Consider the following 13,254-nt stretch of genomic DNA (forward strand, 5'->3'; position numbering starts at 1 on the left):
TCTAACGGTCGGAGGGTCCTGAGACGTGGACGAGCTGTCTTCCGCTGGCAGACCACCATCCTTGTCCCTGCCTGGGCCTTGGAGAGACTCAATTGCCCTTGTAAGGGACATCATAGAGTGAGATAAAGACACCGCCCATTCTGGAGGGTCCTGACCTCTGGGCTCTGCAACAATGGGGGGCTCCTGGGCTCGCTCCGACTCGCAGGCTTCACAAAATTTACCCGGCTGCGCTTTAGGCAGCCTGACCCCACAGGAAACGCAAACAGCGTATAGGAAAGAGTGAGCTTTCCTTTTGCCAGACATATTGCAAGGTAGGGTAGGAGGAGGAGGATAACCCCTTCCTTGACTACTAGTGCGGCCTTGAAACGGGGTTGCACTTACCCACCGGTAATGTCCCACCTTGCGTCTCTTCCACGGGGCGTGCGGCGTTACTCGCCGGGGCACTCGCACTCCGGGAGATAGGGGGCGGCTTCCGGCCCCACTTCGGCGAGGAAATGCAAGGAGGGGGGGGGCGGGAGGTCCCCGGTAACTGTGCGCGCCCGCCGCTCTCCGCCCCCGGAAGTTAGTGGGCGGGGTTTCCGCTACCTCCGGAAGTCGGCGGGCGGGCGCGCGGAACTCCGGACCTCCCCATACATCGGGGACAGTGGGCGCCCGCGGGGCTCTGGCCGCACTCCACGTGCGGCGTTCGAGGGAGGGGGGCGGGAGCTCCCCGGTAACTGTGCGCGCCCGCCGCTCTCCGCCCCCGGAAGTTAGTGGGCAGGGCTTCCGGCTATCCCCGGAAGTCGGCGGGCGGGCGCGCGCTCACGGATCTCCCTATACAGCGGGGGCCGCGGCCGCCCGCGGGGCTCCGGCCGCACTCCGCGTGCGGCGTTACCCGCCGGGGGCAGCGCCGGGTGAGAAGCGGACTACCCGGTCCCGGCCTATTACAAAAGGTGAGCCGGGCCGCCGAGGGGGCTTGAGGTGCTTCTCAACCCCATCCCTGGGCAGGGAGGGGGAGGCTACTGTACCGCTCTCCGCTCTCTGCTTCAATCCCTTGGCTTACCTGCGCCTCCAACTCCACCCCTGGACTCACTACCTAGGGGTGGTAGGGGCATTTCCACGTTGCAGGAGAGAACAACGTGGAGGATCACTCACACGTGCTCGCCCGTTGGGGACGATGGGGAAACCGCAATCCTCTTATCAGGATGCGTTGCCGCCTCTTTATAAAATAAAAAAGAAAAATGGTTGTCTGGGGAAAAGTCCCAGATGTGTCCCTCGGTGCGGGAGGGAAACACGTGGAGGGTTACTCACACGTGGTCGCCCGTTGATGATTTGGGGAGATCGGACCCTCTCTATAGGATCCGTCGCCCCTGTCTTATCTTCATAGAAAAAAAGAAAGAAAAAAAAAAAAAATCTAGTCTGGAGCTCCAGACTGCGTGTGCCTCCATCAGACACTAAGCAAAAAACTGAGTTACGCCCGGTCTGGGGGCGAGGGTGTATGCGGCGGAGGAGGAGCTAACTCTTTTTTTGTATACTTAGTGTCAGCCTCCAGACGGCAGAAGCACACACCCACAGTCTCTGTGTCCCCCAATGAGACGAAGGAGAAAAAATAACTTTTAACCATGCCAAAGGAATTGAAAATAAGAGTCTTGAGTGAGGAAAAGATGCGCTCAATTCTGGCTTTACTAGCAGAGGGATACAGTGAGCGTCATATGTTGCCTCCATTCTTAAAATTTCTAAGACGGCAATCCATTACAACAAGGTCAAGCAGCAGACATTGGAGACATCAAAGCTACAGACTGGCAGAGGGCAAAAACGACTCCACTGACCAGGATGACAGTCATCTTATTCAAATGTCACTCAGCTCCTGCAGAATGACATCAAGTGATCTACAAAAGGAATGGCAAATGGTAGCTGGGGCAAAGTGCACGGCAAGAACAGTTCATAACAGGCTCCTAGAGGCAGGGCTCAAATCATGTAAAGCTAGAAAAAAGCCTTTCATCAATGAGAAGCAAAGGAGAGCCAGGCTGAAGTTTGCCAAAGATCATAATGATTGGACCATGGAGGACTGGAGTAAGGTAATCTTCTCTGATGAGTCTAATTTTCAGCTTTGCTCAACACCTGGTCGCCTAATGGTCAGATGGAGACCTGGAGAGGCGTACAAGCCACAGTGTCTTGCACTCACTGTGAAATTTGGTGGAGGATCGGTGATGATCTGGGGATGCTTCAGCAAGGCTGGAATTGGGCAGGTTAATCTTTGCGAAGGACGTATGAATCAAGCCGCAAACCAGATTATCCTGGAAAAACAGTTGATTCCTTCTGCTCAGGCAATGTTCCCCAACTCTGAGGACTGTTTTTTCCAGCAGGACAATGCGCCATGCCACACAGCTAGGTCAATCAATGTGTGGATGAAGGACCACCACCTCAAATCCATGTCATGGGCAGCCCAATCTCCAGACCTGAACCCTATTGAAAACCTCTGGAATGTAATCAAGAGGAAGATGGATAGTCACAAGCCATCACACAAAGAACAACTGCTTACATTTTTGTATCAGGAGTGGCATAAAGTCACCCAAAAGCAGTGTGAAAGACTGGTGGAAAGCATGCCAAGAGGCATGAAAGCTGTGAGTAAAAATCATGGTTATTCCACAAAATACTGATTACTGAACTCTTCCTGAGTTAAAACATTAGTATTGTTGTTTCTAAATGATTATGAACTTGTTTTCTTAGCATTATTTGAGGTCTGCAAGCACTGCATTTTTTGTTATTTTGACCATTTCTCATTTTCTGAAAATAAATGCAAAATTTAGTGCTTGGAAATTTGAAGACATATTGTCAGTAGTTTATAGAATAAAAGAGCAATCAGACAAACTGAACATTTTGCAGTGGTCTCTTAATTTTTTGCCAGAGTTGTGTATATAATATATATATGTGTGTGTGTGTGTATATCTATATCTCTATAAGTATCTATATCTATCTTATCTCTCTATGTATATATGTGTTTATATGTGTGTGTATATATATATATATATTATACACACACACACACACACACACACACACATCAGCCCAGTTGTATGTACACTGTGTAGGAGAGAAAAATTTGGCTGAAAAACCCTACATATGCCATATTTCATACTTAAATCAATTTACATGTCAAATGATTCTTCCTAAATGTTTTTTTTCCCCATCACTACATTAAAAAAAAATCTTGCAATTAGTGGGCACTTGAACGTCAAACCCTACTGGATTGTAGTGAAGTGTTAAATGAGCAAGGACTCAACTGAGTCAAGGTCGCTGTGAAAGAAGGCGGCAAGCTGTAACATCAGCTATTATGGTAGATATTGTGTTATCTGCTGTATAGAAAACTGCTGAAAAGTCTTCTGTACAGAACTAGAAGTGTGAGTATAGGACATGTCCTAGTGGTCTGTGTGAAAATTGCAAGGTTTCTTTTCTAATATGGATAGCAACATAGAAACAATTTCGTTAGATTATCTGGTGACACATTCCCTTTGGTTGAAATTAAGCTCATGGTTCTAGTGCTGGAGTAAAGTCTTTCTGTGACACTCCCCAATCTGACCGAGGTCTTGGCTGCCTTTAGTCTAGTATGGAACATTTATGTGTGTGCTTAAAAGAAAACAAACCCAAAATTACAGAATAAGATAAACTCCACAACACACAGCTGACTCCTAGTATAATGCACTGCACACATGATCTGCTTGGAAACTCTCCAATAAGTTCCTTGTTTTATGTGTGGCTAGCCTGGGATCTGGAATACAAAACTCCAGATCAGCAAAACACCGTGTGTGAATCTGGCCTTACAGCTCAATTTCATAATAATAATTTTTCCAAAGATAAGTGAATTTCAGAAAACTTTTCACAGTGCTGGATGTCTGGGAACAAACCTGAAGACTGGCAGCCATAGTCATAGTCAGCCAAGAGGACCAGGGGCGGCAGGAGTGTCACTAGCTGGGGTGGAAACAGTCTTTTTAAACCCTTAGCATGTTGTAGAGGTATTTTTTTTAGACTGGCAAGGTTAATTGGGGAAATGTATCTGTGCAATGACACCATTTTTTCTGGTGTCATGGGAAAGGCCCCACGATACAATGGACGGGGTTTAGGTTTGTCTTTGCAGTCCCTGTTGAAGAACCTTGTAAGAACCAGCCTGATTGGCTGCTTTCTATGTACACTGTGCATAGGCAGAAAGCTGCCAATCTGTGATGGGGGTGGTGTTATAAAAAGCTCATGGATATGGAGGACTACATGGCAGCAGGTTTACTCTAGCTAATCATCGCCTGCTGACAATACAGTGATTGTAACAAAACTACAGCAAGCAGACCAGAAAGTAACACTGGCATCAGAGTTATGCAACTTTCAGACTAGGGGACATAAGAACTCACCCTGCAATGATAGATCGAAACAGCAAAGGTCCAAAAGTCTCTCCAGCAAACTTGAATGTGAATCCATTTAAGTTACTGAGGGTGCATGCCTTCCTGATGTGCTGGAGGACACAGTGGAAAGTGAGGACGTGTTGTATGGGGAGCGTGGGCGGTTGTAGGAGTGACACAACGTGTCCCCTCTTCTGCGCATCTTCTCTGCTGTCTGCAATGAAAAGCAAACATTGTAAAAAGCATACTGAATCTCAAAACATCCAAGTGAGGGAGACAATAATACAATATATAAAAACATTGCACACTAGATTAAAGGTTTGTCTGGTCTTGTGGTGAAACTATGCAAACAATCCACATGACTGAAAATTTCTGAACTCTTGCAATATGTGAACCATGAACCATGTCAGGATTCTCCGGTATTGCTGGTGGATCGGGTGATGTATGTGATTTGCATACAGGCGATCACATGCCAACTAGACGTGCTCGGCCTTCCTCAATGCAAGTGAATTGAGCGAGGTTGACCATGTCAAGTTGGAATAGGTCAGAAGTATGCAAATCACATACTCATGACTTATCGCTCTCACCAGAGAATCCTGACAGCGTGCAGTGCGTGAGCTGAAAAGATTCAGTGAGGTCACAGAGTAAATGCAGAGGGTCAACACAAGAGCAGACAGCCCTTTTAACTGAACACGGAAACAAGAAGTTCTAATAATCAGGGATAGGGGAAATTGATGTCTGCTTATTTTGGAAATGTCCATATGAAACTAATTCATATTGCCAAGCTGTAGTAGGATTTCCTGCAAAGATACTCATCTCACACCATTAGGGACAGAACTATATGTAGGAGTTTTACTCTCTTATATGACCCGCTCTTTGCTGGACTAGTATGTGGGTGTCATGTCACTCTGGCAGACCACTGAGAGGCCAAATGGTACCGAACTACGCAACTTAATACATTCATCTATGGGTGCAATAAGCATGTTGACACCACAGGTGTTTCACATTTTAAATCCTTGGGCTGTGAAATAAAAAAAACAAACCTTAAAATCATTGCATCATTAACATGTTGCTGTAACCCCAGATTTTCATTTTTACAAGCGGTAATAGGTGACAATGGACTATAATTTGTCACGCAAGATCTCCCGAATGTGGCCTGAAAAGGAAGGAGCGCTATTTGACTTCTAGAGCACAGATTTTCCTGGAACAGTTTGAAGACGCAATTTGCCTTTTGCGGGAACCACTGAGGCGCCAGATCAGGCGAAACCCTCACGTAACCCTATTTTGGAAATCACATGCCTCTGGAAAATCATCAGTGGGGACAGTGGCTATTTTCGGCCCACAGGTGTTTTCCAGAGACACACAAATTGGTGTTGCAGAAAGAAAGTTGTCAGAGTTTTATTCCACTTTTTGTGCAGCGGAATGATGAAAAAACACCACTCTTACTATGCTATTTTTTTCACGGGGTTTACTTTAGGAGATCCAAGTATGACGATACCAAACAGTAGGACTTTTTTTTTTTTAACATAAAAACCATTTTGTTGTGATTTTTATATTGGAATAGGGTTTGTTCCCCTGTTTGTTCAGGACTACACTGATAGGAAACAGTCAGACCCTGATTAAGTTAAGACTTAACATGCAGAATTGAATTTTAATTTTTACTTCCACTAGCAAAGACAATCATGTGCACCCTGCAACTGCGCTGTGGGTGAGGGGGGAAAAGGCGATGGGACGAGAGAAGGGACCGGTGTATGCCGCAACTGACCGCGGCATCGGGAGGGTTAAACAGCCAGGGACGGTATTGACACTGGCCCTGGAGGTTGCTGTCAGATGCGCCAAGCTCTTGTGGAATCGCCAACTAGTTTCCCAACATAGTCTGAGCCCCTCCATTGCGTGTGGCATTTGTTGCACTAGGACTCAGTCCGTTGTGGAACAGACCACCGGACCCCACATAGCATTGCATCATTCGATAATACCATGACAGGTCTCCTTACCTAGCAGGGCCTGAATGAGGTCTCTGTGGATATGCGCTGGAATTACAGGACTAGGCAACTCTTGCAGGAATGACTTCACCATGTCTGTAAGGAAATGAATATCTGCCACTTCCAGGTCTATCGCAGAGAGATCTGAAATTAGAAATCCAAAAATGAAAGCAATGACTAGGTAAGAGGAGTCATATGTTGGGTAACTAGATTTTCGTGTGTGTGTAGAAATCATTGCCACCACCAGCTCATCGCCCATGTGATGCCGATAATGTAATGCTGTATATGAGGACCGAACAATCCTATTAGCAGAAGTTCTGCAACCATTATTACTCGTTGCTTGTGCAAACAAGCCAGTAGCCGCTTGTTCTCCTTTGATATGATTTGTGGCCATAAATCATCTGAGAGGAACTTGGTAAATGACAGATATGAGTTACAAGCTCTCGTCAGAATGAGCCCACTGATGGATTCTTACTTAATCTCATCCTGTTGCCAGCAATAAGCAGGGAAACAAGCTATTTTAAAATTCAAACAATGAAAACTGCAACAAAACACAATTGTAAAAATTATTTTCAGCCCAAATTACTTGCATTTGAAAAAAAAAAAAACTGACCTTGAAGGTGTCTATATCCCTTAACCCCTTAATGACCGGAGCTGCTTTTGTCAGTTTTGGGTTTTTGTTTTTCGCTCCCCTTCTTTCCAGAGCCATAACTGTTTTATTTTTCCGTCAATATGGCCATGTGAGGGCTTGCTTTTTTGTGGGACAAGTTGTACTTATGAATGACACCATTGGTTTTACCATGTCTTGTAGTAGAAAACGAGAAAAAATTTCCAAGTGCGGTGAAATAGCAAAGAAAGTGCAATCCCACACTTGTTTTTTGTTTGGCTTTTTTGCTAGATTCACTAAATGCTAAAACTGACCTGCCATTATGATTCTCCAGGACATTACGAGTTCATAGACACCAAACATGTCTAGGTTCTTTTTTATCCAAGTGGTAAAAAAAAAATTCCAAACTTTGCTTTAAAAAAAAAAAAAAACAAAAAAACAAAAGGCCATTTGCCGAGACCAGAGTTGTCTCCATTTTTCGTGATCTCAGGTCAGGTGAGAGCGCATTTTTTGCATGCCGAGCTGATGTTTTTAGTGATGGTTGACGCAGATACGTTCTTTTGATTGCCTGTTATTGCATTTAATGCAATGTCGTGGCGACCAAAAAAATGTAATTCTGGCGTTTTGATTTTTTTTTCCCCGCTACTCTGTTTAGCGATCGGGTTAATGCTTTTTTTTTTTTTTATTGATGGATCGGGTGATTCAGAACTCGGCGATATCTAATATGTGTGATTTTTTTTTTTATTGTTTAATTTTGAATGGGGTGAAAGGAGGGAGATTTAAACGTTTATTTTTTTTATATTTTTAAACACTTTTTTTTTAAAATTTGGGCATGCTTCAATAGTCTCCATCGGAGGCTAGAAGCTGGCACAACTATAAGCTCTGCTACATAGAGACGATGAGCAGATCGCCTCTATGTAGCAGAATTACTGACTTGTTATGAGCGCCGACCACTGGGTGGTGCTCATAGCAATTTGGCACTGACAATCATAGAGGTCTCCAGGAGACCTCGGGTTGTCATGCCAATGCACCGGTGACCTGCGATCACGTGACGAGGGTCAATGGTGAGTGCATTTCCGTCCCGATGGCCGGACGTGCCATTTAAATGCCGCTGTCAGAGTTTGACAGCGGCATTTAACTAGTTAATAGCTGTGGGTGGATCTCAATTCCACCCGCGGCTATGGTGAGCACATGTCAGCTGTTCAAAACAGCTGACATTTCCCGGAAAAGATTTGGGCTCACCGCCGGAGCCAACATCAAAGCGGGATATATTGAAATAAATTTGGGGTGATATCTCATGCCCCTATGATTGTGGGTATTTTCTGCTCACATAATTAATGCAGGACTCTTTGCCCTTTTCATTATACCCTTTTTCTTTGTGGATGATTCTGATTTATTATATGTGGTGAAACTGGTTGTGTATCATCCAAGTAAGGGTGGGGAAATGGTTTTGATTTGTCTGGTTGTTATTATTCTACTGTTAAATCACAAAAATATTTGAACAAAAAAGTTTGCGATAGCTTTTCAGCTATGACATATAAGGTACAATCTTTTTTCTTTACATGGGACTGCAAATTGTCATGACAGTCTTGCAAAAGATCATTTATATTTAATTTTCTACCGGTTAACATTTTCTTTACATGATTATAGGGGAAACAATCAGCTTTGAAGAGGGCATTTGAAAGATTGTTTTGCAGCACATTCATGGGTATAGAAAACTGGTGTCTGTAGAGCTTAATTTCTGTGGGGGAATCTCGTGGGCATGCACGGTTATATGTGCAGACATCAATGTGCAGGGAGAAGAGGGTGCGTAGTGGCCATCACCTATTGTCAGTCGTATCATAATAGAAAGGAAAAAAAAAACAATTCAGGAGGGACCGTGGTCAAGATTTTTTTCGCTCTCAATTCTGCTGCTCTTTTCTTTTTCTCTATATGATAATGGGGCTAGCCACCAAACTGGTATTTGAAAATGACTGGTATGAATCAGTCTATGACATATGCAGAGATATAAGGCAACCAGTCTGTCATTGTTGGCAACTGTATTGTCTCTGCCTCTACATTTACAGTGGGTATGGAAAGTATTCAGACCCCTTTAAAGTTTTCACTCTGTTTCATTGCAGCCATTTGGTAAATTCTAAAAAGGTCATTTTTTTCTCTATAATGTACACTCTATACCCCATCTTGACTGAAAAAAACAGAAATGTAGAAATTTTTGCAAATACCGTATATACGCCGAGATTTTCAGCCCAAAAAATTGGGCTAAAAGTCTCCCTCTCGGCTTATATTCGAGTCTCATACACCGGGGGGGTCGGAGGGGGAGGGGGGCGGGGGGTGTCAGGTCATACTTACCCGTCCTGACGCTGTCTCTTGAGCCCCCAGCTTCTCCGCACTCTCTCTTCCTGCCTTCAGCGGTCACGTGGTGCCGCTCATTAAAACTCATGAATATGCGCATATTCATGATTTTTAATGAGCGGTATCACGTGACCGCTGAACGCAGGAAGAGAGAGCGCGGAGAAGCTGGGGGCTCAAGAGACAGCGTCAGGACGGGTAAGTATAGCGATACTCACCTGTCCTGCGTCCATGGCTGCTTGCTGCTGTCTGTCATCGGTCAGTGACTTCAGACAGCAGAGGGCGCGGTGACGTGGTTAGTGTGCGCCGCGCCCCCTGCAGTCTGAACGTCACTGACCGATGACGTGGCAGATAGCGGTGAGCAGCCATGGACGCAGGACAGGTGAGTATCTGACACCCAGCGACGGAGAGGTGAGTATGTCTTTTTTTTATTTTTACATGCAGCAGCAGCGGCAGCACATGGGGGAATCATCTATGGAGCTTCTTATGGGGGCAGCATATGGGGGCATAATCTAAGGAGCTTCTTATGGGGCAGCATATGGGGGCATAATCTAAGGAGCTTCTTATGGGGGCATAATCTAAGGAGCTTCTTATGGGGGCAGCATATGGGGGAATAATCTATGGAGCATTTCCCACCCTAGGCTTATACTCGAGTCAATAAGTTTTCCCAGTTTTTTGTGGCAAAATTAGGGGGGGTCGGCTTATACTCGAGTATATACGGAATATTAAAATTGAAAAACTGAAATATCACATGGTCATAAGTATTCAGACTCTTTGCTCAGTATTGAGTAGAAGCATCCTTTTGAGCTAGTACAGCCATGAGTCTTCTTGGGAATGATGCAACAAGTTCTTCACACCTGGATTTGGGGATCCTCTGCCATTTTTCCTTGCAGATCCTCTCTAGTTCCAACAGGTTGGATGGTGAATGTTGGTGGACAGCCATTTTCAGGTCTCTCCAGAGATGCTCATTTGGGTTTAGGTCAGGGCTCTGGCTGGGCCTTTGTTATTTTAGCTGTGTGCTTAGGGTCATTGTCTTGCTGGAAGGTGAACCTTTGGCCACGTCTGAGGTCCAGATCACTCTGGAAGAGGTTTTCATCAAGGATATCTCTGTACTCGGCCGCATTCATGTTTCCTTCAATAGCAACCAGTCGACTTGTCCCTGCAGCTGAAAAACACCAACATAGCATGATGCTGACACCACCATGTTTCACTGTTGGGATTGTATTGGGCAGGTGATGAGCCCTGCCTGGTTTTCTCCACACATACCGCTTAGAATTATCACCAAAAAGTTCTATCTTCGTTTGTTCAGACCAGAGAATAATATTTCTCATAGTCTGGGAGTCCTTCATGCGTTTTTTAGCAAACTCTATGTGGGCTTTCATATGTCATGCACTGAGGAGAGGCTTCAGTCTGGCCACTCTACCATAAAGGCCTGACTGGTGGAGGGCTGTAGTGATAGTTGACTTTGTGGAATTTTCTCCCATCTCCCTACCTTGAAGCTCAGCCACAGTGATCTTGGGGTTCTTCTTTACCTCTCTCACCAAGGCTCTTCTCCCACAATTGCTCAGTTTGGCTGGACGGCCTGGTCTAGGAAGACATCTGGTGGTCCCAAACTTCTTCCATTTAAGGATTATGGAGGCCACTGTGCTCTTAGGAACCCTGAGTTCCAACAGGATGGATGGTGAATGTTGGTGGACAGCCATTTTCAGGTCTCTCCAGAGATGCTCATTTGGGTTTAGTTCAGGGCTCTGGCTGGGCCTTTGTTATTTTAGCTGTGTGCTTAGGGTCATTGTCTTGCTGGAAGGTGAACCTTTGGCCACGTCTGAGGTCCAGATCACTCTGGAAGAGGTTTTCATCAAGGATATCTTTGTACTTGGCCGCATTCATGTTTCCTTCAATAGCAACCAGTCGACTTGTCCCTGCAGCTGAAAAACACCAACATAGCATGATGCTGACACCACCATGTTTCACTGTTGGGATTGTATTGGGCAGGTGATGAGCCCTGCCTGGTTTTCTCCACACATACCGCTTAGAATTATCACCAAAAAGTTCTATCTTCGTTTGTTCAGACCAGAGAATAATATTTCTCATAGTCTGGGAGTCCTTCATGCGTTTTTTAGCAAACTCTATGTGGGCTTTCATATATCATGCACTGAGGAGAGGCTTCAGTCTGGCCACTCTACCATAAAGGCCTGACTGGTGGAGGGCTGTAGTGATAGTTGACTTTGTGGAATTTTCTCCCATCTCCCTACCTTGGAGCTCAGCCACAGTGATCTTGGGGTTCTTCTTTAGCTCTCTCACCAAGGCTCTTCTCCCACAATTGCTGTTTGGCTGGACGGCCTGGTCTAGGAAGACATCTGGTGGTCCCAAACTTCTTCCATTTAAGGATTATGGAGGCCACTGTGCTCTTAGGAACCCTGAGTACTGCAGAAATTCTTCTGTAACCTTGGCCAGATCTGTGCCTTGCCACAATTCTGTCTCTGAGCTACAGTGGGGCAAAAAAGTATTTAGTCAGTCAGCAATAGTGCAAGTTCCACCACTTAAAAAGATGAGAGGCGTCTGAAATTTACATCATAGGTAGACCTCAACTATGGGAGACAAACTGAGAAAAAAAAATCCAGAAAATCACATTGTCTGTTTTTTTTTTCATTTTATTTGCATATTATGGTGGAAAATAAGTATTTGGTCAGAAACAAGCAATCAAGATTTCTGGCTCTCACAGACCTGTAACTTCTTCTTTAAGAGTCTCCTCTTTCCTCCACTCATTACCTGTAGTAATGGCACCAATGGCAAACTTGTTATCAGTATAAAAAGACACCTGTGCACACCCTCAAACAGTCTGACTTCAAACTCCACTATGGTGAAGACCAAAGAGCTGTCAAAGGACACCAGAAACAAAATTGTAGCCCTGCACCAGGCTGGGAAGACTGAATCTGCAATAGCCAACCAGCTTGGAGTGAAGAAATCAACTGTGGGAGCAATAATTAGAAAATGGAAGACATACAAGACCACTGATAATCTCCCTCGATCTGGTGCGCCACGCAAAATCCCACCCCGTGGGGTCAGAATGATCACAAGAACGATGAGCAAAAATCCCAGAACCACGCGGGGGGACCTAGTGAATGAACTGCAGAGAGCTGGGACCAATGTAACAAGGCCTACCATAAGTAACACACTACGCCACCATGGACTCAGAACCTGCAGTGCCAGACGTGTCCCACTGCTTAAGCCTGTACATGTCCGGGCCCGTCTGAAGTTTGCTAGAGAGCATTTGGATGATCCAGAGGAGTTTTGGGAGAATGTCCTATGGTCTGATGAAACCAAACTGGAACTGTTTGGTAGAAACACAACTTGTCGTGTTTGGAGGAAAAACAATACTGAGTTGCATCCATCAAACACCATACCTACTGTAAAGCATGGTGGTGGAAACATCATGCTTTGGGGCTGTTTCTCTGCAAAGGGGCCAGGACGACTGATCCGGGTACATGAAAGAATGAATGGGGCCATGTATCGTGAGATTTTGAGTGCAAACCTCCTTCCATCAGCAAGGGCATTGAAGATGAAACGTGGCTGGGTCTTTCAACATGATAATGATCCAAAGCACACCGCCAGGGCAACGAAGGAGTGGCTTCGTAAGAAGCATTTCAAGGTCCTGGAGTGGCCTAGCCAGTCTCCAGATCTCAACCCTATAGAAAACCTTTGGAGGGAGTTGAAAGTCCGTGTTGCCAAGCGAAAAGCCAAAAACATCACTGCTCTAGAGGAGATCTGCATGGAGGAATGGGCCAACATACCAACAACAGTGTGTGGCAACCTTGTTAAGACTTACAGAAAACGTTTGACCTCTGTCATTGCCAACAAAGGATATATCACAAAGTATTGAGATGAAATTTTGTTTCTGACCAAATACTTATTTTCCACCATAATATGCAAATAAAATGAAAACAAAACA

General features: G+C 45.1%; 1 protein-coding gene across 1 annotated transcript in view; it reads right to left on the reverse strand.

The window, feature by feature from the left end:
* PIK3R2 (phosphoinositide-3-kinase regulatory subunit 2) overlaps nucleotides 1-13,254 on the reverse strand; it is a 118,847-nt gene that overhangs the window by 36,997 nt on the left and 68,596 nt on the right. The window contains exons 5-6 of the mRNA XM_073544990.1: nucleotides 6,362-6,493; nucleotides 4,380-4,581 (exon numbers count right to left, since the gene is read on the reverse strand). Coding sequence (XP_073401091.1) covers nucleotides 4,380-4,581; nucleotides 6,362-6,493 — 334 coding nt within the window. The remainder of the gene's footprint in view (nucleotides 1-4,379; nucleotides 4,582-6,361; nucleotides 6,494-13,254) is intronic.

The sequence above is a fragment of the Dendrobates tinctorius genome, unplaced genomic scaffold, assembly GCF_039654945.1.
Source record: "Dendrobates tinctorius isolate UK_male_01 unplaced genomic scaffold, ASM3965494v1 ptg000011l, whole genome shotgun sequence".
Lineage (NCBI taxonomy): Eukaryota > Metazoa > Chordata > Amphibia > Anura > Dendrobatidae > Dendrobates > Dendrobates tinctorius.